The sequence below is a fragment of the Gastrolobium bilobum genome, unplaced genomic scaffold, assembly GCF_033153095.1.
Source record: "Gastrolobium bilobum isolate Gb01-03AN ecotype WA unplaced genomic scaffold, APGP_CSIRO_Gbil_v1 utg10370, whole genome shotgun sequence".
NCBI classification, from domain to species: Eukaryota; Viridiplantae; Streptophyta; class Magnoliopsida; order Fabales; family Fabaceae; genus Gastrolobium; species Gastrolobium bilobum.
This window is the reverse complement of record NW_026895774.1, coordinates 24,697-52,596: the sequence shown is the minus strand read 5'-3', so window position 1 is coordinate 52,596 and position 27,900 is coordinate 24,697. Positions and strand designations below refer to the sequence as shown.

At 33.1% G+C, this 27,900-nt stretch overlaps 2 protein-coding genes across 5 annotated transcripts; both read right to left on the bottom strand.

The window, feature by feature from the left end:
* Positions 1-396: 396 nt before the first annotated feature.
* On the bottom strand, positions 397-11,267 carry LOC133295770 (LEAF RUST 10 DISEASE-RESISTANCE LOCUS RECEPTOR-LIKE PROTEIN KINASE-like 2.5). 3 transcript variants are annotated; one of them, XM_061494624.1, is made up of 5 exons: positions 10,352-11,267; positions 9,972-10,007; positions 7,124-7,231; positions 1,669-1,773; positions 397-1,599 (listed from the first exon to the last, which is right to left on the bottom strand). In XM_061494624.1, exons 1-5 carry the CDS (start codon positions 11,136-11,138, stop codon positions 674-676), a joined length of 1,962 nt encoding a protein of 653 aa, XP_061350608.1. In that variant the 5' UTR covers positions 11,139-11,267; the 3' UTR covers positions 397-673. The 3 variants fall into 3 exon arrangements, with proteins under 3 accessions (XP_061350608.1, XP_061350607.1, XP_061350609.1); XM_061494623.1 differs by having other exon boundaries at positions 397-1,773; XM_061494625.1 differs by lacking the exon at positions 7,124-7,231 and having other exon boundaries at positions 397-1,773.
* Positions 11,268-23,743: 12,476 nt separating this feature from the next.
* On the bottom strand, positions 23,744-27,474 carry LOC133295779 (LEAF RUST 10 DISEASE-RESISTANCE LOCUS RECEPTOR-LIKE PROTEIN KINASE-like 2.5). 2 transcript variants are annotated; one of them, XM_061494632.1, is made up of 3 exons: positions 26,699-27,474; positions 26,413-26,448; positions 23,744-25,207 (listed from the first exon to the last, which is right to left on the bottom strand). In XM_061494632.1, exons 1-3 carry the CDS (start codon positions 27,426-27,428, stop codon positions 24,108-24,110), a joined length of 1,866 nt encoding a protein of 621 aa, XP_061350616.1. In that variant the 5' UTR covers positions 27,429-27,474; the 3' UTR covers positions 23,744-24,107. The 2 variants fall into 2 exon arrangements, with proteins under 2 accessions (XP_061350616.1, XP_061350617.1); XM_061494633.1 differs by having other exon boundaries at positions 23,744-25,150.
* Positions 27,475-27,900: the final 426 nt, after the last annotated feature.

Genomic DNA, 27,900 nt, shown 5'->3' with positions numbered 1-27,900 from the left:
TGAAACCGAAGTGAAATTTTCAAGCAGTTTCTTCGTTGTGTTATAGACACTGCCGAGTCTATATTATCTGGTGCTATGCTTCTAGGCATCAGTGAAAAAAAAATGTATTTTCAAGAATATTGCAACCACATGATCATGAACTTCCACATAAAAAAAGAAAGAAAGAATTTTCAAAAAATTATTACTTCATACGACAACAATCAGAGTGTAATGATAACAAAGAATGGCAATCAGATTTCTAGGAATCAATGCAGAAACTCAGTTCTCAGTCACAATGATTAGAAAATCCAAACTGGAAAAAGCTATTGATTGAAGTTTATTGAATTGATAGATGGAATAAGACAAATAAGAGTCAATCCACTATGAAAGAAATGAACTCATGAACAGGTGGGGAAAGGGAAGTAGTTCAGGAAGAACAGGGAGACCGTCAATATATAGGGATATAATTCTCACTGTAAATCCTATCAATCAACCCTGAACCTTCCTTCATTTGAGTCATAACATAGAGTTTACTCCATCCACTGCTTTGGCATTAGCATTCAATATATTAACAGTTTAACACACATATAAGATACGCTTGCTTTTCAGGATGATTGAAAACTACAAAACAAGTATGTTGAATGATCCGTTTTACAGTATAATTTAAACTATTTACCCAAAATGCAATGATATTTCAAAAAGTGGAGGATTCAGATACTGATCTAGTAGGAGAAGAAAGAAAAGGTTTTGGTGGAATTTCCAGGGAATTCATGCTGCCTTCCAACATATCTATCACTCTACTAATTGTAGGTCTATCATTTGGAAACGTTTGAGTGCACCACAAACCCACTATGGTCAATCTTTTTGCTATCTCATTTTCTTCTGTTTTAATCACCTCATATGGTCTCAAATCCGTGCCTTGCTTAAGCCTGTTGTATACCCAATGTGGGAAGTATAACTCACTAGTATGACTGGCGTCAGCATTAACGTTCCTTCTCCCTCCCACCATTTCTAGCAGCATCATTCCGTAGCTATAAACATCTGACTTATGAGATACTCCTCCAAAATGTCTATTCCACATTTCTGGAGCTACATACCCAATTGTCCCTCTAGCATCTGACATTGAAATCATGCTCTCTTTCCTAGGACAGAGCTTTGCTAGCCCAAAATCTGATATCTTGGGGCAGAAATTCTCATCCAAAAGGATATTATGTGGTTTTATGTCAAAATGCAAAATTCTAGTATTGCATCCCCTATGCAAGTACTCCAGCCCTCGAGCAATCCCCATGGCAATTTGATACAAATCCTCCCAGTTCAAAGAAGCAACGGCTTCATGTCCATTTCTGTAAATAAACTTTTCAAGGGAACCATTGGACATAAATTCATAGATGAGAGCTTTCTTGCGGCCTTCAAAACAAAATCCAAGAAGGGTGACAACATTGACATGAGAAGTGCTACTGATACTGGCAACCTCGTTGATGAAGTCTTCATTGTTTCCTTTCGATGACCTCAATATCTTTACGGCCACAGGGCAACCATTAAATAGTTGTCCTTTGTATACAGCACCAAAACCACCTTGCCCGAGTTTATTTTTGAAGGAGTTGGTCATTTTCTTGACATCTGAGAATTTGTATCTTTTTAGAGTTAAGGCTCCATGATTTTTTAAGAATGCTTCAATATCTTTGTTACCTTTTGTGGTCAACCAAAATTTTCCATGCCAAGATGAGGACTTGCATCTAAAACAAAAAGTAGCGATACATATCAACAATACTGTTATCACTCCACCAATAATACCTGTTGGCAGACAGAGTCAATGAATTAGTGGTTAAGAAACATTTGATATAGTTTTATTTTCGTAAATTAATATGTGAAGGAGAAACAAAACCTAAATAATTAAGAGTAGTAGTTCTAGGATATTTCCCATAGAAGTTATCATGTCTGACCATTTAGAACTTGTTTGGCACCTTTTTTTTTAAGTTAAAAGTTATTTTTAAATTAAAATTAAAAAAAAAAAGAGCATAAAAGTTTTTTTGATTTTTTTTCGTAATTATATAAGCCTATTTTTAGGGTTTTAAAAGAACGAGATGACATGATTTGTCATTAGAGTAAATAATTAGCGTAAAGGATAAAATTTATAAATACAAGTTTAGAATAAGAGAAAAACTGTAAAATAAAAATGAGGACTCCAAAAAGTTAGCACACATCTTAAAAAAAAAGCTCTTCCAAGGAATTTTTAGCTTTTAGTTTTAGTATTTTATTATAAAAAAAATCTCTTTTTATAATAAGAACTTTTATAAAGTTATATTTAGTTAAACTTTTGCTTTTAAGGAGAAGATAAATTAAAAATAAGACATGCTAAAGAGACTCTTAGTGACTGAAACTAGTCATAGCCTCCCCCCTATGCTTATGTACAACATTTGGAAAAGTTGAAGTGAATATAGAAAATAGTTAAAATAAAACTACTAAAGTTTAAAATTGGAATTCTACTTGACAAAGTTCTCCTTATCAAGTTTTAACACACTTGTACACCAAGATTTGAAACTCAAAACCACTTGTTAAGATGGAACAATTCTCTGTCATTTTATCCATATGCTTGTGGTTCGCGCTCTCTATTCTATGTTGAGAATGTTGAAGGGTATGCTTTTATTTCAGATTACTTGATATTCATATTTCAAAATTATTTTCAATTGAAGTCTGCAAAGTGTCGTCAAAGGTACAAAAAAAATTAAGGCTTTACTTTTGAAGCTCAAGTCCCTCATTGATGGGAGGTTAGAAAAGAAGGGGTGGGGGACTATAAATAAAGCCCCCCTCCACCCTTTTAAGACACACCAAAATCCCCTTCTTTTCTATTTATTTTCTTAATTGAGTGATTTTTTGTGAGGTGCTCTCTTAATTCAAGAGCGAGGTAAAATTGTTCTCTCCTTGTAATTAAAGGAAGGTTGTAATTTTGGGGTTTCCTATAGTAAAGTTTTTGCTACTCACGCCCATGGTTTTTTCCTTTTATTTGTTTGAGGTTTTTCCACTTTAAATATGTGTTCCATTTATTGCTTTCAATTTCCTTTATTTATTGTTATAGTTCTATCCGATGGAATTTTATTTCCTGACAGTGGTATCAGAGGTAAGTTTAGGTTTTCTAAACTATGTTATGTGACTAAAACTTAGGCTGATCGGTCACATCAAAAACGGATTGTCCTTAGGGAGCTGTTGGGTGGATCTCTGTATTAATTTACAATGACGTGTTGTAGGTATTATACATGGACTACTGTTGTATACAGTTACTGTTCACAATCGGAGAATTTTTAGAAGAGATATTTCGGGTGATTAAGTGCATATCTAGGAAAGCTTTGTCACAAAGACTATAAATGGTCTAATTAAGGAGATTTGGATTTTAAGTGGGAGAATTAGTGACCCCTCCAGTCTTCCTGGAAACTTTCCTGGTGCACTGTACAAATACTGGTTTAAGGAGCCCAAGACCCAAACAAAGCAGTTGGAGCTATTTTGTAGCTAAAGCAGTTCGTGATAGAACCCTGGAAACAAAGATGGATATCAGCAAATTTAATGGGACAAAGTTATTGTTGAAAATAATTGATGAATTGGCCATCTCTGATCTGCTCCAATCCTTTTCAGATGACATATTATCAAGGATAGAGAAAAAGAAAACAGCGAAGGAGACATGAGATCATCTCACAAAACTGTATGCATCCAAGTTACTTCACAACAAAATATTTTTGAAGAGGAAGCTTTACACACTTCGAGTGTATAAATCTAGATTAGCAATATAGCACATCAATACTTTAACCTCTCTATGTTCTCAACTTTCAACATTGGGACGTAATATTGAGCCAAAGGAACATGCTGAGATTCTATTCCAGAGTCTTCTAGATTCATATGACCAACTCATCATCAGTAACAAACAAAATCTTTGGTGTTCGACGATATTGTTATTGTTGTTCTTGAAAAGGAAAGCCGACAGATAAACAAAGAAGACAGGTTCGAAAATTTGCATCAAGCGAAGGTCTCGTCGATGACAAGAGGACGATCAGTGTAACATGGTTCCAGTGGGAGTCACAAACAAAGAAGGTCAAAGTTTAGGAGTAAGAAGCATGTCAAGTGCTACAATTATGACATGAAGGGACACTTTAAAAATGAGTGTCGATTCAAGAAGGGTTGAAACAAGACCTCTGAATCATCAATTTCCCAATAATGTGTTGTTAACTCAAATGTTTTATATAGTGAAGTAACAACCATATCTACGGATAGATTAGATCTCACTGATGCATTGATAATGGATTCAAGAGTAACATGGCACATTACTTCTCGTAGAAATTGGTTTTGTACTTACAAACTTATTTCTAGAGGGTCTGTGTATATAGGAAATGATCATGCCTTTGGAGATTGCTAGGATTGGTACTATCAAGACGAAGATGTATGATGGAATGATTCACTCAATCCAAAATGTGTGACATGTGAAGGGCTTGAAGAAAAATCTATTGTCTTTAGGGCAATTTGATGAAAATGACTGCAACACCCGTAATGAAAATGAGATGATGAAGATTGATAAGGGTTCACTTGTAGTTATGAAGGCTAAAAAAACTGCAGCAAACTTGTATAGGCTTATATGAGAGACGCATCTAGAGGTAGAAGCATCTGTTGAATCAACCAGTTCTGTGTAAGATATAACAAAGACGTGGCATCACAAATTGGGTCACATATCAGAACAAGGGTTGAAGATTCTGGTTGAACGAAAACTATTCGTTAGTCTCACAAAGAAAACCTTACCTTTTTGTGAGCATTGTGTTACAAGTAAGCAACATAGATTGAAGTTCATTGCTTCGAATTCTAGAATTAAAAATATTCTAGAATTGATTCACTCTGATGTATGGCAAGCACCGATTATGTCCTTAAGAGGAGCGAAGTACTTTGTATCCTTCATTAATGATTATTCCAGGAGATGTTGGGTGTATTTGATCAAGATGAATGCAAACTTGTTTTCAGTCTTGAATACATTCAAAGCACAGATAGAATTGGAGATAGAGAAGAAGATCAAGTGCCTTAGGACAGACAATGGTGGAGAATATACAAGTGATGAATTTAATGTCTTTTGTAATCATGAATATATCAAAAGACAATTCACGGTGGCATACACTTCACAACAGAATGGAGTGGCAAAGCAGATGAATAAAACTGTACTGAAAATAACTGGAGCTATGTTGAAGACAACAAGTATGGCAAAGTCATTTTGGGCTGAAGCTTAATCATTCACCAACAACTACGATTGATATGAAGACACAGATGAAGATGTGGATTGGTAAGCCATTTGTTTATTCACATGTACACACATTTGGGAGTCACGTGTTCGTAATGTACAACACCCAAGAAGTCAAAAGCTGGATCCAAAATCCAGGAAGTGAAGACTCTTAGGGTATATTGATGGAGGCAAGTGGTATCGACTATGGGATCTTATTTCCGGTATTGCCGTTATCAGCAGCGATGTACTATTTGTAGGAGACAAGCTACAAGAGAAAGATGTAAGTAGCACTTTAGCTAATAATTCAGAAACTTTGACGATTCAATTGGAAAACGAATCTGGACAATAAGATTCTTTAGAAATAACATCAGAACACAAGGAGTAAGAACCAATTGAGTTTGAAACTACAAAAGTTCAACGGTCACCTCGTGAGAAGAAAGAACCAACTTGGCAGTCTGACTATGTTTTGGAGGGCAATGTTGCATATTGTATTTTAACAAAATATGGAGAATAATCAATATTTAGAGATGCAACAGCTAGCTCGTATGCACTATGGATGGCAACAATGCAGGAAGAAATATAGGCTCTTAATAAGAACAAGGCTTGGGAACTTATGCAAGAAAGCCCATTGGTAACAAATGGATTTACAAGATCAAACGAAATTGTGATGATCTAGGGAGTGATATCGTGCACGATTGGTGGTGAAAGGTTATTCTCAAAAAGAATATATTGACTTTACGAAATATTTTCACTTCTGGTTCGTCTGGCTACGATTCGTGTAGTCATGGCTATATGTACAATATTTAACTTACATCTAAAGCAGTTAGATGTAAAAATTGTATTTCTTCATGGAGATCTTGAAGAAGAAATACATATGCTCCAACCTGAAGGTTTTGAAGAACTAGATAAGGAGAACTTAGTTTTCAAATTTAACAAATCTCTATAAGAGATTTGATTCCTTCATATTGAGCCTTAAATACAATAGACTGAATTCAAACCTTTGTGCTTATTTCAAGATGCTTGTTAATAATGATTTCATTATCTTGCTGCTGTATGTTGATGATATATTGGTAATAGGCCCCAACAAAGATCTAATTCAAGAATTAAAGGTATAATTGGCTAGGAAGTTTGAAATAAAGGACTTAAGACCAGTAAACAAGATTCTAGGAATGCAAATCAACAGACATGAATAAAAACAAAATTTTGCTATCATAGAAGAATTATTTGAAAAAAAACCTTGCTATAATAACCCAAATAATCAGATTACATTAATTAGAAATGAATGCATAGTTAGAGGGTTAATTAAGTAGAAATATTGATTTTAGGGACAAGTCTCCATTGGGAGCAAAATGGTAATTTAGTAAAAATTACCCAGACTTAGAAATAATTCCATGTAATATACTCCACACAAACCCATTATGCCATGAAGCTAAGGAGTCAAATTAAAAGAGTTAATTAGATTAAATATAATTTTGTGACAAAAATCATTTTTCAAGGCAAAAGTGCAATTAGTGAAAGTTTTGAGATAAAAATATAATTACATAAAAATTACCTGAAACTTGGAAATAATGTTGTGAGAAACTATCTAATCATTTTGGTAAATCTTAAAATACATATTAGATGATCTAATTCATGGATTGAAGGAAATTAAAAGTTATTCATTAAGGGTAACTTAGTCATTTAACCATTAATTGAGTTGACCAAAGCCAAAACTCACTTAAAGTTATGAAACCAAGTCATTTCTTCCAATTTTTCTCCTTCTTCGTTGAGAAATATCCACACCCGATGAACTCCATGGTTTGAGCTCCAAAACATCACTTTTGATTAAGCTATCAAAACACTTAAGTTCCTTCATCAAAATTGTTTAGAATCTCACGAGGAACAAAACCCACCAACCATTTTCCTTGGAGAAGCTTTGTGTTGACAGAAAATCCTTCCCAAAGTATGGCGCCATTCTTGAAGATTGGTGATTGGGAGGAGTCTTGATTCCTTGAAGCTTGGAAACTACCCTAGCATCATTTTGTGGAGTTTGAGGTAAGATAACTAGACTTTCCTTGAAATTTCTTGTAGATTCATAAAAAGTTTAGGTTTTGATGAATAGTGATGTGATAACTCATGACTTTAAATGGACAATAATCTCTTTGGAAGAAGTGTTTAAGAGTTGTATCTAATGGTGAAAAAGCATTGAAAACTATCGTTACACTCATTCTCGAAATTTGGTCTATGAACAAAGTAAGGTTTCTTGAGTAATGATGATGAATGTTATGGATTGTGACTTATAATAAACTTTAGAAGAATGTAATGTTTTTAGAACATGTAATGTGGTAGAACAGAACCAATTTTTGAAGTTAATGGTATACTGCATAACAAAAACCTAGTTTGAACTTCAATTCTGCTTGTCATTTCATAAATTCTATTTCTAGGGCTATAAACCACCGAATGAATAAAACTTTATACCATTTTGAATATCAAGATGTCTACTTTCGACCATTAAAATTTCACATCACTTGAAGAAGATTTCAATTTTATATGATTTTCGGAATATATACAAGTCTTCTTGAACTTCAATTATGCCTGTCATTTTATAAATTATGTTTATGGGGATATAGACCTCCAAATGGGACAAACTTTATACCAATTTCAAGTGCAAAATGTCTACTTTCGACCATTAAAATTTCAGGTCATTTGAAGTAGATTTCGCACCTACTTTCGGATTTTAAGAAATGTTGTTGGTTATTAATGAACTTCTTTTATTCTATGCTCCGGCACAATTAAATGGATAGTAATGATATATTTTATGACTTAAAATGGGCATGAGTCCCTTTGGAAAGAATGATATGAGTTATACCTAATGAGTAAAAAGCATTAAAACCACCATTAGAAACACTTTTGAAATTTTGTTCAAGAACAAAGTAAGTGTTCTTTGTCAGGAGCATTGGATTGCTGTTAAGAAGATCCTGAGATATATCAAAGGTATCTTTGCTCTAGGTTATGGAGGATCTTAATATATTGTCAGAGTATATGTTGATTTTGATTTTGCTGGTGATATGGAGAAAAGAAAATCTACCACATGCTATGTGTTTACAATTACAAAAGGAGTTATGAGTTGCGTATCAAAATTACAGTCAGTCGTGGCACTTTCTATGATAGAGGCTAAGTATATGGCAAAGACACAAGCTTGTAAAGAAGCAATCTGGATAAAGAGGTTCATGGAAGAGCACAGTCACAAACAGGAAAATATTCTTTTGTATTGTGATAGTCAGAGTCCCTTGCACATTACAAGTAATCCAGTCTTTCATTTCAAATTGAAACACATAGGAATTCAATATCATTTTGTTCATGAAGTGGTAGAAGATAGAAGCATGAATTTGCAAAAGATTCACATAAAGGAGAATATAGCAGATGTGCTGACAAAGTCAATCAACACTGATAAGTTCATATGGTTTAGATCTTCATTTGGCTTGGCAGAGACGTAGACAACATAAAGATAGCAAGATAAAAAAATTTGTATGGAGATTGTTGAAGCTCAAGTCCCACACCGGTGTAAGGTTAGGAAAGAAGGGGGTGAGGGAGATCTAACTAAAGGCCCCTCCAACCTTTTGAGACACATCAAAATTCTCTTGTTTTATATTTATTTTTTGAGTGATTTTTTGTGAAGTGTTCTCGAGAGAGGTAAAATTATTCTCTCCTTGCAATTAAAAGGAGGTTGTAAGTAATACCAAAAAAAAGGGAGGTTGTAATTTTGGGATTTTCCATAGTAATTTTTTTTTAGTCCGTGATTTTTCACCTTAATTTGTTTGAGGGTTTTTCCACGTTAAATATGTGTGTTCAATTTATCGCTCTTAATTTCCTTTATCTATTGTTATAGTTCTATTCGATGAGATTCTATTTCCTAACATTTATTAACCAAATAAAAAATATGTTTGCGTGTCCCATCTAAATTTGGCAAAAAAGAGCCAACCCGCGTAAAAAATGAGTCGGGTTGGGTTGGCAAAAATGAGCTGCCAACTCGAGCCAACCCGACCCGAGCCAGCTAGGGAAAAAACGAGCCAATTCGCGGGTTAAATGGGCTAGCTCACGGGTTGAGTTTTTTTTTATTATAAAAAAATACAAAATATAATATATAAAAATGGACAAAACCCACACATGCTATCGTCGTCTTTCTTCCTTCTTTAATCCTAAGTCCCTAATCTACTCACATCCTTGCCATTTTTTTATTATTAGGCTGTGCTGACTCTGTTTGGTTCAAATATATTACCCACTTGGTAGCAAGTGGTTCTGATTGTTTCATGATGTTGGTGTAAATTTGTTGTGAAGAAAATTCGCAACTAAAATATTTTGCTTTTATTTCTCATTTTGTAACCCTTTGTTTAAGTTGATAGAAGCCATATAGCTGGTCCATTAATACTACAGGTTCATTTAAATAGACTGAAAATGAGCCAACCCGCGAGCAATTTTCGAGCTAACTCGCGAGCTATTTTTTCAAGCCAACCCACGAGCCAACCCTAACCTGACTCGGGTCGAGTTGGGTTTTCTGACTCTCTTTTTTTCGAGCCAATTCTAACCCGGCTCATTTTTTTCGAGTTACATGCGGGTTGGGTCGGGTTGACTTGTTTTACCAACCGTAGTCCCATCTAATGAAAGATAATTATTCTTCTTTTAGTTTAGATTGATTATAGATTTCTCATAAATATTACAAGAAACAGTGAAGGTAAAAAATATAATAAGAAATTAGATTTATTACCTATAAGTAATTTCCATGTCAAGTTCCACCGAGTACCTGAAACAGTAGTAGTAAGAGAAAAAAGGATTGGTATTTGGTAACATCAAATAATATTTTCAAAATATTCTAGCAAAATTGTATTGTATAATCTAAGAAAAAAATATGTATCATTTTAAAAGACATAAAATTGTGTTATTTTAAGTGAGAGAAAAAGATAAATTATGATAGAGAAAATGAATGAATTTTTTTTAAAAAAATATGAATCTCACATTTTTATGAGAGTGAAAGGATATAAGGTGTGTGATTTAAAATGACACACCTTCTTCCCATAATCTAAATCTAATATATGAGAAAAATGGTAGATAAAGTAATTAAGAACAAGAGGGGTAAAGAAGACATACTATTAGAACCTCGACCATAGCAATGAATAGCATCGGATCCATCTTGGCAATAACAGGTAAATCGATGAGAAGTTAAATTAACTCCACAAGCTCCTTCACTATCCAAACATCGTATGCATTCTTGAGCGTGTGCTTTAGTATAGTTCACCTCAAACCCACCATCCAAAGCACCTTCCAGAGCATCAAATCTATCGCCATCAAGATTCAGAGGAACCTGAATCGGCACTTGGATATGTCGCGTGCAATTCTGAAACTCTGGATGTTCTTTCAACACGTCATCTTTCTCACCCACATGATAGGTACCATTCTCATTTCCACACGTGAAGTTGTTTTCATGAGTGAAAACCGAAGAGGGACAGTTGTAGAAAATGGTGATGTTGTACACAGTTGCTGGATACGTGAAGACGGTTGCGTCCAGGTCCAAGTAAATGTCGTTAAATGTCGGAGAACAAACATCATCGACCGTTTGTTTCATTCTAACGGTGTAAGCTGTTGTGTCGATATGCAAAACTTGGAAATTTTGTAAGCCGTTTAGAATGATGGTATGATCATTCTGACACTGAAGTTTGAAATCTAATTGGTCGCCACCGCCACAATATTGGGGTCTGTGGTGTCCCCAGAAAGGGTAGAAGATGTTGGACACATTTCCACAGTTGTATGGCTTGCTACAATTTGTGTATTTGTTTTCTCCTCCTTGGGATTGGGACTGTGGCAAATTGGTTAAGATGAAGAAAAACATGGTGGCTATGGTTGTAAGGACTAAGCGTATATGAATGTTATCGTCCATTTTTATCTTGTAACGGATCACCCAAGTGTTTGAGAGAATTGGGAAGGAGAGAGAATTGGAGAAGAGAGAATCGAATTTTGGTAAATCTTCAGTATGTCTTTCAGTATCATATATTCATATTCGACCCAATATGTTGTTACAGAAAAGCAAAATAACATCATAAGAAAAATAACAGAAAGTAGCTACACCCATGATTTTAACAAAATTACTAATAGGACATTTGGGGTCCTTGATCGTTACATATGTATTATCTATGCCACCCTTTGACTTAATGCCACACGTACACATATATGCAGCCGCGGAGCCAGCTTATTTATTTAGCTAAGTCCAACAAAAATTTAAATGGAGTTTAACACTAAATTTTATCCGTAAAAGTTAGCAATGATTATTTAATCAATTTAAAAATGTGATTAATTTTCAAAAATAAGCTGCCCTCAGACCCTTCCTCCCACACACAATGTGGTTCCGCCGTTGCATATATCATAGTTTTTTGTTTTGTTTTGGATAAACCATATGTATTTTTTATGGGAGACAATTCTGTTCGAAGCGGGTGTAAGATTAATGCTTTAAACTATTTTCAAAGATAATACTAGAGAGAATCAAACACATACTCTCATCTCATATGCTCAATTGGCAATAAGGGATAACTGAGTGTAGCTTAGTTGGAGACACAAGCTGAGTAGAGTGAAGAAAGAATCTTGATTCAATTTTCACCGAATACAATTTTATTAAGGGATAAGGAATTTTAATTGTGACTAAGCTTTGATCATAATTAAGTTCATAGTCAACTTCAAAAATTGAAATTTGTGTCAACGCCAGGTGGTTGACTCGTTCAGGTTGGATTTATTTATTTATTTTTTTAAAAATTCAAGGTCTCGGACGAAATTACCTAGTTTGCTATTTCACTGAATGACACTGCTGATTGACCAAATAAAATAGAATTAAAATTTTTAAAAAGACGAAAGTACCACTGACTTTCCTAACTTTATTTTTTTGTTTTCCTTTTGTGGGTCAACTTTTTTAAGAGCTAGGATATTCTAACTACCTATTTTTTCTACTACCACTCTAATCACCATTTGATTAAAGGAAAAGTTGAATGAAGAGAGAGAAAAAAAAATAACTTTTGAATCCAATGGTGATCAAAATGGTAGTAGAGTGGTAGTAGAAAAAATAGATAATAAGAATATCCTACCTTTTTAAATAGTGCTATAATAATTTATAATCAAATTCGTAGTATTAGATTTGTCTATAAATTTATACAGTATCTTGTTAATATTTTCTTATCCAAAGAAATTAGACTACTCATTAGCCATGTGTCATTTGTATTTTTTTTGGGATTCCAATGATAATTGAACACTACACACCCCTCACCACTAGGTTAATCCTAGTGGTTCTATGTCCTTTGTATTTTAATTTCGAGAGCTCAAACCTTAGTTAGTACCTAAGGAAAGCAGAAAACTTAAATTAAAATCTTCCTTTTAAAATTCAAGTGTAATTCATTAATTCTAAATGAGTATTGTCTTTACTTATCTATTTTCAATGCAATTTAAATAGTAGTATTTTATTTTATTTTTTTAAAATTGTTCAGGTCTATACTAACATTTTCTTTTCTTTTTTTTTAAAAAAATTTATTTTGAATGATGGATATAGTAGAGATTTTAAATAGAGAAATATTAATTGCACGTATAAAATTTCTTGCATACCGGGTACATATGTTAAAGTGAAATAATTTTATCGTTGAAATAGCAAGTAACTATTTTTTTTTTTTTTGGGAGATAGCAAGTAGCTATTAAGACAATAAGTTTACGAGATTTCAATGTAAGTTAACGAACATTAAATATTATGTCTTTTTTAGAAAGAGTGCTTATTACTGTTTCTATAGCATTAAGTACCGACCATTCCTGGCTATAAAACTTCTGTTCAAACTGAAGAACTAAATCTAAGGGAATCATTCTAATCAAATTGAGCCCTTTTTTTTGTACAGGGAAACCAAAACCATTTCATGCCTAGGAAATGGAGATGCTGCACAAGACGGTCCAGTCAAATTATAAACTAAACACTTAAGGAGGTTATGATATAGTCTCTCATAATTATTAATTAAATTTACGGTCAGAGTACTCTGTTTAATACATTTTGTAATTGTTACAAATGAATTGTTTTATCACATGATTGATTCAACTAACAAGTTTAAACAGTTCACTCTTAGTTAAACCCCGTTCAATGAGGATAGAGGTGGGACATTCTTTCTTCTGACCAATTTTATGTTGGAGGTAATGAGTTTGAGAGAGAAGGAGTTTGAGGTGCTTGAAGTATTACACCAATAAATATTAAGTTTGGAATGCTCAACAGTATTGCCTACAGCTTAGGAAACCCTAGAGATAGTGTAAGCTATTGGGCTCCAGCCTATAAGGACCCAAATAACCATACTTTCACTTATTGATTGAGATTGTATGTGAACATCCTATTGGATTATATTAGGGTTTTATTAATCTCATGTTAAAGGAGATAAGTTATCTCATGTCATAGAGATAAATATGTGGGCTCCACCATCTGAAAAAATAAAAAGAAAAGAAAAGAAAAAGGTGACACAGTTATCAAATGGTGTCTAGGAGAGAAAGTTATAACATGTAGTATAAGAGTAGTTTTTTCCATTATATTATTAATATATCAAACAATCTCCTCCTATGTTCATCATACAACGCAATCCAATAGAGTGATCAATGTAATGTTCAAACAAATATGAATAATTCACATCTAGTCCAAGACAATTAACTCGGATCAATCAAAGGGTTTTAATGGTAAAATAATAAATTCAATCGTCATTTGCAATCTAAATAAATAAACCATCATTATCATGAATTTGTTCTAAGACCAACAAACCAAAATAAATATTTATAGTTTTAGATTCAACCTAAACTCATCGAAATCCCAACATCTAAAATAAGTCTCAAAATCAGTTCAGAATTAACAATGTTCATAAAATAATGATAGTAAAATATAAGTCTCAAATAATCTCAAATAAATGGACTCCATCAAAATGGGCAATAGCAGGTGAACTATCAAGTCCCCACACACTCTAAATGATATATTCATTCTTCAAGCAGGTCATCTTGGTCAGGATCCCACTCATTAAGCTCTCTCCATCTCTGTCATCCCTTGTAGAATATCAAATATGAATTTCATATTATCATGAATTCAATCAGTTGAATAATCTATCAAAAATGTCTAGTTCTACTAAAAGAACTTAGCATCATATCATCAAGCAAAGAAGAACATATCATAAAGCATCATAATATTATGTTCATAAGCATCAAGCTAGTTTCATAAATTATGAACAATGCCTAAATAATTTGATTTGTAAAAAGACATTAACTTAAGTTTATTTGTAAGAGAATAATCATTGTCTAGTTTCAATGAACATGACCAATAGTCAAGACACTTACAATAACCAAGTCATGTGATGTCAAGTTTCAAATAAGAACAAGACCAACAGGCTTCTTTTGCAAACAATTATTTCAATGTCACAACAGGCTTCTTAACGTGTTGGAGCGCTCTGGAGAGAGCGCTTGAACGTGCTCATCGACAGGAATTTTACTCATCTTAGTGCACTTGAGCGCGGTGTAGAGTTCTTGAGCACTCTCCTCGAGTGGATTTGTCCTTATTTGCTGCCATAACGCGATTGAGAACACTGTATAGCGCTTGAGCGAGCTTCTCTGGCACTTGAATTACTTACAACTTGCTTCAATTTGACTTTTTTTGATCTCCAACTTTTTCTTCCAAGTTCCTTACTTTATTCGAGCTTTCTTTACAGTCAAATTACCTTCAAAATAAGCAAGATTACAAAATGTTAGCTCCAAATCCATTCTTCAAGCTTTTTCAATATAGAACCCTAATTTCCATGCAATTTACTATGTATTTAATGTATAAATTAGCCCTAAGACATGGTAAACCATAGGTTTATCATTCTTTTTCTATCTTCTTGAGAGAGTTCGGATACACGGGTTAAAGCCAAGCCCAAAAGGGATCATTGTGAGAACCTGCTCTGGGCCAAGGTCTAGTACTAAGGACTAAGGTAATTGCCGGAACACATAACAAAAGAAATAAGTTATTTATGTATTTCTACATGTGATAGAACATAATCCTTACACTACCACACATTCAATTAGAATCTTACTTATGTATGATTTATGTTCCAAACACTTAATTAAAAATTATTGGCTTTTTTCTAGGCTAAGGTCAACAAGCCGAATTGACGCCAATGTTTTCATGGACTTGACAAATGATGCATCAAAGTTTTCATACTTAATACCAAACCTGTAGCTTTGCTTCATGGGAATAGGAACTTCACAAGCATATAATCAAATTTCATCTTGCAAAAGATTTCAAGTTTATAATTACCTTAATCTATGAATTATGGATTTGTGAAATGATTAAAGATTTAATCATGATAAATGTGAGATAATTAGATGAAATGTCTAATTTTAAATAAAAAGTCACTTTTGGGCAAAAGTGCAAATAGTGCAAGTTTTAAGGCAAAAATGCAATTATGAAAAAGTTGTCCAGAACTTGAAAATAATGCGGTGTAACATTATTAAAACACATTGTTGAATGTTTGAATCATGTGAAAAATGTTAAGCCTTAAGTTGTTAAGGTTTTATCAAGAGGGCTATATGTGTAATATGGCAAATTAGATATTTTTCGAAAGGTTGACTAAAAGTCCAACTTCATGAAGAGTGTGAAACACACTTAGGCTTAATTTTTCTGCTTCTTCTTTGTTCTCCTTCCCTTAGAAACCGAGAAGCCATTTGAGAGAAGCTTGGATTTGCAACTTCTTCTCTAGTCACCAAATCAACAAACTTTGTCATGAAAAATGTTGGTGGTGACCTTGTGATCATATCTCACCATCAAAATCCCTTAGAAAACCATTGTGAGGAGAGAAATCCTCCTTTGAAGGTGGCAATTTTTTGGGCATCCAAGAGCTAGGAGAAGTAGTTGGCTTGCATTGGAGCTTGAAAGCACTCTTAAGTTAATTCCAGGAACATCCATGGTAAGATATCTTCATTTCCTCCTTATTTCATGGATAATATGACTCTAGATGATGATGTTTGAGCATAAATTAGGTTGAGTTGATGTTGGAAAGAATGCTTGGGAGGTTAAATGTATGGTGAAAATGCATTAAAATAGACATTTAGGTCATCATCTTTAATTTCAAAAATTTGATGCCTATTGGTTAAGATTACTTGTAATTCAAGTAATGTAAATGGATGTGTTGATATTGATTGTGTTCTTTGTTTCTAGGATTGAGACAAGTGGACAAGGTGTTGGAAATCAATCAATAGATGAACTAATGGATTAGGGTTTGGAATCGTGATTGAATCAAGATTTGGCAAGTTTTCTAACTTTGGGTTTGATGTTGTTGAATCCATTAGTTGCTATGAATTTTATTATACGTGGTTGATTGTGAATTCACCTTGGAAAATGTGTTTTTGGATAGCAATCTGTTTTGGTGTATATTTCAAGTATGATTGCAAGTGTAGGAACCTACTTGTACTAGAAGTAAGCATTTGGTTGAAAGCTTCACATATAAATTTCCAAACCTTGGGATATATCCTTTTACTATTCCACCAAACCCTGAAAGGGTTGTGATTTATGTGTATTTGTAAATTCAATGAATTATGATATAATGCATTATATGTGTTTCCTTGGAAAGGAGACAAGATGTAGTCTCTTGTATAATACAAGATGCAGTCCCTTATGTGAGGGATTTGTGCTATATAAGATGGAACATCTTATACTTTATATGTTGCAAGATGGAGTTTCTTGCGTAATACATACATTATTCTCTGTCCAATAGAATTATTGATTTAGGGTATTCCGCTGAGGGCTGATAGACCTTAGGAATTACCTAAAAAGATGAGTATATCTCACCTTGTGTGAGGATTGTTTGACATATATTGCATGGATGCATATATTATGTGTTATTCTGTTTATTGTTGTTACTCCTAAAGTGATCTTTGAGGTGGAGGATTCCTTCAAAGATCCCTAGTTTATTGAGATGTTTTTCTCATCCCATGTTTCAGGGATCCATCTTTCAGGTACTGGCACTGATGGTGCAGGAGCGTCTATTGACAGGAGACCAATGTAGACCATAGTCTTTTGCATGTTGTTGTTGTTGACTATTTAACTGTTTATATATATGTAGTCACATTTTATTCATGTTGATGTATTATGCATTCAACGGACTTAGGCTATAATCATGGTTCTTTTGTATCTTTCATGTTGTAGATTGGCGTGAAAGACATTGATCATATGTTTTGTAATAACTAAGGTTCAAATGATGTGATGTGTTATGTAAACATTAAATGATATGGACAACTACATAATCATGGATATTGTTATATGATTAGAAGGCTCTTAAGCCTATTTTGATGTTATGAGACCTAAGTTATAGGTAAACAATACATAATTGGATAGTTATATATGTGGAACATTTATTAAATGAATGTGTTTATGAAATGAATGTGTCATGCATGCAAAACTAGAAAAGTTAATAACTTATAAATCAAGTATTAAATGGATGATAATTTGTGATATAAGAAAGAAACATACTTTGATGTAATTGTAAAGATGTAAGTGCAAACATGTTTGTAGGGCATTAAGTTGTCATTCCATGTCTATTGGGTATCCAAGTGGTGTGCCAACATTGAGAGCATTGAGCCATATAACTCTGCTTGCGGACTTGCTCGCTTGAGCGAGAAGTCCAGTGAGAAGATTGAATTTAAGAAAGTAGCCACTATCTAGGCAGAGTGTTGCTTGCAGACATGCTCGCTGAAGTGAGCAGGTCCAACAAGCAATGCCTTGGGTTGCAAGAAACCTTTGTTGATGCATTAAAAATCAGTTATTTGCTCGCTGGCATCAGCGAGCAAGGCACACGAGGAAACAGAGCATGGGTAGTAGCTACTACAAGGGAAATCAATTACTCGCTGCAATAGTTGCTTCAGCAAGCAGTGCAGCGAGGAAACATGAATTGCTCGCTAAGAAGCTCGCTTAAGCGAGGATCTCAGCGAGCAGAGAAAAGTGTTGAAAATGAGAAATTAAGCTATTAGGTGTATGAGAACCTCACGGTAGGTCTTATAAGAGTTGTATGATATGTTTCCGTAGTGTATATGAGTTATAATTATAGTTATAAATTGTTTTTAAAAACGGGAAAATTTTTAATCATAAAGCATTTATTGTTTAAAAAGTAAAAGTTTAGCCATATTTTAATTCAAATGTTGTGATTGTAATTGCGTTTAATATCATACGTAATGATAATAAACCGGCAGCTAATGGGGTGTAACAAAGTTTACTCAAAGTACAACAAGTTCCACCAATTACAGTTGTTCCCAACTGTAATTTGCACAACTAATTGACAAGATATAATGGATTTTGGACAGGCTAAAGAATTATTTAAATTTTAAATTTTAAATTATTACAAGAGTTTATTGGGTTCAAAGAATGAAAAATGCATAAACTTACGTATCTGTGTTAAGAAACTCTATAACATTTAATTATTTAAATATTTATTCACTTGTTCACATAGATTTTAATAACATGTAAAGAACCATTTAATCCAAAAATTTAAAATACTCTATGAATGTCACATTAGTAACTTCATATTATATTTCTCTACCATGTCTCTATTTTGTTGAATTGAAGGGGTTCCTAGTTCTTTAGATTTCCTAATGACAACTTGGATCAATTCCATCTTCAATTCGATCTTGCATCCTAGTTGCATCAAAACCTATTTTATCAAACCAATCTCTAAATTAGGATATGGCAAAAAGATAGATAGAACAACATGAACTAAGAGATAAATACAATTAAAATTTTCAGGTGACATCAAGGTGATATAAAATTTTAACATGACATTATTCATCTCCAAGAGTTATAACTATAACAAGTTATAGCCATGGCACGCAAGAGGAAAAAGATGCCATACATATTGTTGGGATTACTGTAACCATAAAAATGCAAAGCATCACACCATAGCATCACACAGTAGTATGGCCTGCTACAAACTGAGTATTTGGTGTCTTCTTCTTTACATTGTGAATTTTGGCAAGGTGGTTAATAAGAACATGAGAGAGATGGTGAATTTGGACTTACGGAACATGCTTGGGGATATGGTCTTCCATTTTTATGTGCATGAAAAAGGTGTTAATGTTACATTATGATCATGTATTTTACTTTTGAGTTTCTCTTACTTAATGGTGAAACTTTGTGTGCAAACAAAAGTGGACCCACACGCAGAGGAAAGCACCAATGAGCTAGTTTCCTAAGGCTTTGTTTGGGAGTTGGTTTTAGGAGGGGAAGGAAAGGAAAGAGAGGGTTTTAGTAAGTCCTTCCCTTGTTTGTGAGTTTAAAAAAAGGAGGGGAAGAATTTAGAGATTTTTACTAAACCCTCAAAAACTCTTCTTCTTCTTAAAATTAAAGTTCCCCAATTTGGAGGGTTTGAGGGGAAAAATATTGAAAATTACTTATCTACCCTTAGCATTAAAATGTTAAAACTACATAATTGTGAATCATTTTTAAATGCGATATTGTTATAAAAGTATCAAATACCGACAAAATTTATTGACGAAAAATATTTCGTCAAAAATAGTTATGAAATATTTTATAAAAATCATATACGTCAAAATATTTCCGTCAAAACTATATACAAAATTAGAAACGAAACCAGATTTTGCCATAATCACTTACATAAATTTTGTACGAAAAAAAAAATTCAATCAAAATTACTGATAGAATCTAAATTACGTCGAAACTTTTAACGAAAATATTTCCACCGAAAATTTTGACGAAACACATTTCCATCAAAAAGTTTCGACGTAAAACAATTACGTCAAAGTTTTTTACGGAAAATATTTCCATCAAAATTTGTGACTAAAAATAATTCTGTATAAAATTTTGACGAAATTTTTTTTCTGTCAAAATTCTTTACAGAATCTAAATTTTTCCAAAATATTTCTCAAAAAAACATATTCATCAAAATTTTTGACGAAAAATATTTGCATCAAAATTTTCAACAAAACACATTTCTATCGAAAATTGTTGACGAAACAATATTTCATCAAAATTCTTAATAGAATTTAAATTCCGCACAAAGGTTTCGATGGAAACATTTTCGTTAAACTCTTTGGCAAAAAAATTTCTGTAGAAATTTTTAACGAAAGACGTTTCCATCGAAAATTTTCGACAAAAAATATTTTCGTCAAGTTTTTTGATAAAAAACATTTCAATCAAAATTTTCAACGGAATGCATTTCTGTTAAAAAATTTCGACAGAAAATATTTCCGTAAAAGATTTTCACGAAAAAATATTCTGTCAAAATTCTTTACAGAATTAAAACTTCGTCGAAAGTTTCGAATGAAACATTTCCCTCAAAATTTCTAACAAAATAATTTCTGTTGAAATTTTCGTGAGAATATATTTCCATCGAAATTTTAAAATTTTTTACAGAATTCTTTTTCTTTTAAAACTTTTGATGGAGGAAATCATTTTCGTCAAAACTTTTGATGGAAACTGGATTTCGTCGAAAATTTCGATAGAAAATTTATTTTTGTAAAAATTTTCATCGGTTGAAAAATTTCGTCGCTTTTCGACGAAAAGTATTTCGACGAAAAAAATAATATTGTAATGAAGTCTTCATCGTTTGCAACGTAGAAATTTCATAAAAAATATGATCTTTTTTGGTGTTGTGAAAAGTATATAAGTAATTTTTTTTAGAAATTTTAAATTTAATTTAATTTGTAAAGTATAATAATTATATTAATTTAAAAAAAAAGGATAAAATGGTAAAATTATCGGATTGACCCTCCATTATCCTTCCATTCCATTGTTTTGACTCTCAAACAAGGGAAGGGGATACCCTCGAATTTCCTCTCATTCCTTCTCCTCCCTCCTCCTTGGATCCCCTTCCTTCCCTTCCCCTCCAAACTCCCAAACAAAGCCTAAGTGCGTGAGAAATGCACAAAGAAAGTGGAAATGAAAAAAAGAAAAGAAAAGAAAATAACTTCATTTCTATTCATGTTTACGTGCTCACGGCGTTTTGTTTCTTGTTTAGAAGATATTGTTATCATTTAACATACAGGATTTCTTTTTGTTGTAAAGAAAATGACAAATGAGACATTTCCAAACATTTTGAAAAAAAAATTGTTTTTTTTTTTTTTTTTTTTTTGGATAAAATAAGGAAAACAAAGACAACTACAGCAACCTAACTACTTAACAACTTGGAGTACAGAGACCCCCTTCTATCGTTATCTAACAGAAGCCTACAACCACTGGGAGGGACATATCGAAAAGTTGGAGGTTCCGGTCATCAGCAACCAGGTGGGAGTCTAACAGTCTCGTTCCTGCTACAGAGTTTCTGGATCTTAATTAATAACAAGACTCGTGAAGGCTTGATGATCTTCACAACCTTTCTTAATCACTTCACAACCTTTCTTAATGACATTTTGAAAATTATTGTTTCAAAGTCGTCTTCAGAGAGTACTAGTGGTGCATGGTCCCAAACATGAAATTAGAATTCAGCATAGATAAATAAGATAAGCTTTACTGGCCCATCAATATATTAACAACAATCTAGAAATTGAAAATGGGTACAAGACTCTTGACTCACTGATCACCGCAAAATCCGTGTTCAATGGACAATGCTTATTTTTTGTCATAATCACGGAGTCATTGGAATTAATTATGGCAATTAAAACAAAGAAGAAAGAGGAGATGGTGATGCTGGACGCAATGAAAGGGACACGGGCGTTCATTTTTGTCCAAATGCACAAGTTCCTGTTTATATATTGCCAACTTGTTACTGGCAACACCGCAATGCAAGTATTCATAAAAGAATATCCTGACAATATAAGCTTTTTGAAGGGTATTATTGTTTACCGGAATAATTGTCAAGAGTTTTAAAATAATATGGTTTCAACTTTCAACTTTGAAGGTATGATAATTTGTTTGGGTGAAAATTTGTCTATGCTTAATTTTTTAATTTTTTTTTTTAACTCTAATTGTGAACTTAAGAGGAGAATATTTACTTTATGGATTATCGATCAATTGTTTAGTAATTTTAAAGGATCAAGTATCAGATTTGACAATTATATATGTAAATTTGATCAATAAAATATAAATGTTGAAAATAAAATATTAGAATGTAAAATGTTAAATAAATGAAGTAATTTTACAAAATTAAATTTAAAATACAAAGTGCAATCATATTAGAAAATGCAATTTCTTTGGGCTTCGTCATTTAGGCTCACTTGTTGGCAGACGTTGGTATTGAGCCTGAAGATTTGAGCATGGAGTATTACATCTGGACTTGCATGATTTGGGTTGGACTTGTTTTGCCATTTGACCAAAATATTTGACAATTGATAAAACTAAACAATTTTTTTTTTTTTTTTTGTGCCTTTTTCTTCCTCTTCCCTTCTTATAAATCTTAAGCCATTGAGATTATGGTCCTTTCACTTTATATGTTTCTTAATTTGTTCATTTTTATTTAATATGAGATTTCTTCATACAAATCCACAATACTCATGGTTGAGTTCTCAATAATTTTATAAGATAAATGAATCAATTACGCAAAATAATTCTCTCCAATATAGACTATTAATTAAGTCATATAGTCAAAGCATGCATTTTCTTTATTGATACTTTGTATATTATGAATTTTCTCTTTTATTTTCAACTTTTTATGTTAATATCAGATTTTGAATTGTGAGCTCCACTCAAAGTGTAACTTCTGGCCGCTTCAAGAATCCCCACATACTAAGACGAGGTTTTTCAGTGTGCTTTTTCCTTACTTGCACACTTTCTGAAAAATACTGCAAGTTAAACACGCTCAACTATGAAGTACTTCCATCATGGGCTACCGAAAAGTAAATGCATCTTGTTAGTATAGGTAGTACCAATTAATTCTTATAAGTTATCCCAAACTGTGCAGTCTCATACCTGAACAGTCTTTGGAATCTCTCTTTTTCGGGTGTCGATTCGATTCATTCATGCATGTAACCCCCGTTAGAAGTCTGTCAGGACCCGCTCTTTATCTGTGCCTTTTTACACCAGCTATCACTCTCCGCCCTCGTAGTGATCGGGATGTTACACAAACCCTCTAATCTCAACAACCAGTAATTCCAAAGTAGCTATTATTTTTTCTTTTCTCTTTAATATTTATTGGTCAGTGGAAAAGCATTTTAGAAACATTGAACTTGCATATTGAAGCAAATATGTTTGATCTAGGAATAGATTACCAGACATATAGTATCTTTCAGTATAAACTTGAATGAAACATGGCTCTTTAAACGTAGATCATGAAACCAAACGTTTAAGTAGTATTTGGTGTTATGCTTCTAGGCATCAGCAGAAAAAACAAAGCATTTTCAAGGATAATTCAACCACTTAATTATGAACTTTCACAAAAAAAAAAAAAAAGTATTTTCACAAAATTAATACTTCACACGACATAAATCATAGTTAATGATAACTAAAAATGGCAAATATATTTCAATGGATCAATGCAGAAACTCGATTCTCGGTCACAAAGAATAGAAAATCCACACGGGACAAAGCTATTCATTGAAGTTTATTGAAGTGATAGATGGAATAAGATAAATAAGAGTCAATCCACTATGAAAGGAAAGAACTCATGAACAAATGGGGAACGAGAAGTAGTTCAGAAAAAAGAGGGAGACTGTCAACAGGGAGATAATTCTCACTATAAAACCTAGCAAACAGTCCCGAACGTTCCTTCATATGAGTCATCAACTGTTCCCAGACCTTCTGCAACAGATCCATCAATTGCTCTGGATTTTGCATTCAATATATTAACTGTTTAATACACATATGAGATACACTTGCTTTTCAACACATATGTTGAATGATCCGTTTTACAGTATAACTTAAACTATTTATCCAAAATGCAACGAGATTTCAAGAGGTGGAGGATCCAGACACTGATCTAGTAGGAGAAGATAACATAGGTTTTGGTGGAATTTCGAGGGAATTCATGCTGCCTTCCAACATATCTATCACTCTACTCATTGTAGGTCTATCATCTGGAAACGTTTGAGTGCACCATAAACCCACTACGGTCAATCTCTTTGCTATCTCATTTTCTTCTGTTTTCATCACCTCATCTGGCCTCAAATCACTGCTTTGCTCAAGCCTGTTGTATACCCAGTGTGGGAAGTATAACTCACTAGTGTGACTGGCGTCAGCATTAACGTTCCTTCTCCCTCCCACCATTTCTAGCAGCATCATTCCGTAGCTATAAACATCAGATTTATGAGATACTCCTCCAAAATGTCTATTCCACATTTCTGGAGCTACATACCCAATTGTCCCTCTAGCATCTGACATTGAAATCATGCTCTCTTTCCTAGGACAGAGCTTTGCTAGCCCAAAATCTGATATCTTGGGGCAGAAATTCTCATCCAAAAGGATATTATGTGGTTTTATGTCAAAATGCAAAATTCTAGTATTGCATCCCCTATGCAAGTACTCCAGCCCTCGAGCAATCCCCATGGCAATTTGATACAAATCCTCCCAGTTCAAAGAAGCAACGGCTTCATGTCCATTTCTGTAAATAAACTTTTCAAGGGAACCATTGGACATAAATTCATAGATGAGAGCTTTCTTGCGGCCTTCAAAACAAAATCCAAGAAGGGTGACAACATTGACATGCGAAGTGCTACTGATACTGGCAACCTCGTTGATGAAGTCTTCATTGTTTCCTTTCGATGACCTCAATATCTTTACAGCCACAGGGCAACCATTAAATAGTTGTCCTTTGTATACAGAACCAAAACCACCTTGCCCAAGTTTATTTTTGAAGGAGTTGGTCATTTTCTTGACATCTGAGAATTTGTATCTTTTTAGAGTTAAGGCTCCATGATTTTTTAAGAATGCTTCAATATCTTTGTTATCTTTTGTGGTCAACCAAAATTTTCCACGCCAAGACGAGGACTTGCATCCTAAACAAAAAATAGTAATACATATCAACAATCCTGCTATCACTCCACCAATAATACCTGTTAGCAGACAGTCAATGAATTAGTGGTAAGAAACATTTGATATAGTTTTATTTTTCATAAATTAAAATGTGCAGGAGAAACAAAACCTAAATAATTAAGAGTTGTAGTTCTAGGATATTTCCTATAGAAGTTAGGGAAAAAAGTTTGAGATGTTATTTTAGATAACTTTTATCTAATGTTCATCGAAACGACGTCGTTTTGGAGTTGAAAAATTAAAAAATTAGAGTGATAAAGACTATTATAACCTTGAAATAAATTAAAATTACAAAAATACCATGATTTCCGTCACAAAACGACGTCGTTTTAATGAACATTAGATAAAATTATCTAAAGTAACATCAGAAAAAACAAACCCTAGAAGGTATTATGTCTGACAATTTAATGACTACAACTCATATATACCTCGTAGCCTTCCCCCTATGCTTAATTACCACGCTTGGAAAAGTTGAAGTGAATAGAGAAAAATGATTAAAATAAAACTACTAAAGTTTTAAATAAGAATTGTGCTCTCAATGTTTATTTTTATTTTTATTTTTTTTATAAATCATCTAGTATTTAGTTGCCAATGAAGGCTGAATAATCTGGATTCAAGCCGGATATGACAAGTTTTAAAATAGCTTTATAACTCAAAATCACTAATTAATCTGAATAATATCTCACTTGTTGATTCATATGCTTGTGGTTCCTGTGTTTGAATTCTGTGTTTGGGACGTTGAAGGGTATATCTTTAGGGTTCGCTTGTTACGTAGTTATGCAGATAAATTATCTGCAGTAAGCTCAATATGACGTCGTTTTGGACAAAAATCATGGTGTTTTTGTAATTTTAATTTATTTAAGGGTTATAATAGTTTTTATATTTATAATTTTTTAAGTTTTCAATACCAAAACGAAATCGTTTTATCTACATTAACTGCACAAACATTTTTCCCATACTTTTATTTCAGATTACTTGATATTTCATATTTCAAAATTATTTTCAATAGAAGTCCGAAAAAGTGTCGTCGAAGGTATAAAAGAAAAAGGCATACCAAAAAACAAAGGTATAAAAAAAAAAAAAATTAAAGCTTTATTAACCAAAGAAGAGATATGTCTGCGCTTTCCGATCTAATGAAGGATAATTATTCTTCATTTAGTGCAGATTGATTAAAGATTTATCATAAATATTACAAGAAAGAGTGAAGGGGAAAAATATAATTTATTACCTGTAAGTATTTTCCGTAGCAAGTGCGACCGAGTACCTGAAACAGTAGTAGTGATTGCAAAAATGAGTCTTGTTAATTACAGCAGTGGTGACTTAGTCTTATTGGAAGGTTTTAAGTTTCAAAGGAGAATATTATACTTTGATATTGGACACATCAAATAATATATATTTTCAAAATATTCTAGCAAAATTGTATTGTATAATGAAAATCTAATATTTGAAGGTGCTGTATGAGAAAAATGGCAGATAAGTAATTAAGAAGAAGAAAGAGGGTAAAGAAGGCATACTATTAGAACCTCCACCATAGCAAACAATAGCATCAGATGATCCATCTTTGCAAAAACAGGTAAATTCATGAGAAGTTGAATTGTGTCCACAAACTCCTTTACTATCCGAACATCGTCTGCATTCTTTACCGTGTGGATTATTATAGTTCACCTCAAACCCACCATCCAAAGCACCTTTCATATCATCCAGAGGAACCTGAATCGGCACTTGGATATGTCGCTCGCAATTCTGAAGCTCTGGATGTTCTTTCAACACGTCATCTTTCCCACCCACACCATAGGTACCATTCTCATTTCCACACGTGAATTCGTATCTATCTGCAGCAGAGAATTCTAAAGAGGAACAGTTGTAGAAAATTGTGATGTTGTGCACAGTTGGTGGATACACGAAGAAGGCTGGGTCCAGACCCAAGAAAGTGTCGTAAAATGTCGGAGAACAAACATCATCGACCGTTTGCTTCATTGTAATGGTGTAAGCTGTTGCGTCGATACGCAAAACTTGGAAATTTGGTGAGCCAATTAGAACGGTGGTATTATCGTTCTGACACTCAAGTTTGAAATCTAATTGGTGGCCACCGCCACAATATTGGGGTCTGTTGTGTCCCCAGAAAGGGTAGAAGATGTTGGACACATCTCCACAGTTGTATGGCTGCCTGCTACAGCTTGTGTATTTGGTCTCTTCTTCTTGAGAATGGGACTGTGGCAAATTGGTTAAGATGAACAAAAGCATGGTGGCTATGGTTGCAATGACTGAGCGTATATGAATATTATCATCCATTCTTATCAACTACGCCCTTACAGTAAGTTACTTAACGCCACACATACACATAGATTTTAAAGTGTTTTCTATTTCTCGAGGAAACTAAAATTCAACAGTCACAGATGAAATCACCCTGCAAAGCACGACACTTCAAAATCTCTAGTCTCAAGTTTCGTGATATTTATTGACATTTTGACATTGACACTTTAATACTTGTTGCAAAGACTCAAAAAATATTCAAAAAATTACGTTGCTTTACATCTTGAGTTCCAATTATTATATTTGTTGAATTACGATTATTATTTTTTTGAATTTAATATAAACAATTGAGATATCTTGTGTTTCTTTACAAAATTAATGCGTATTATAAATTTAGCTTAATTTTTTTTTGTTAAATTAAATATTTAATATAATATATACTATAAAAATTAAAAATACTTTA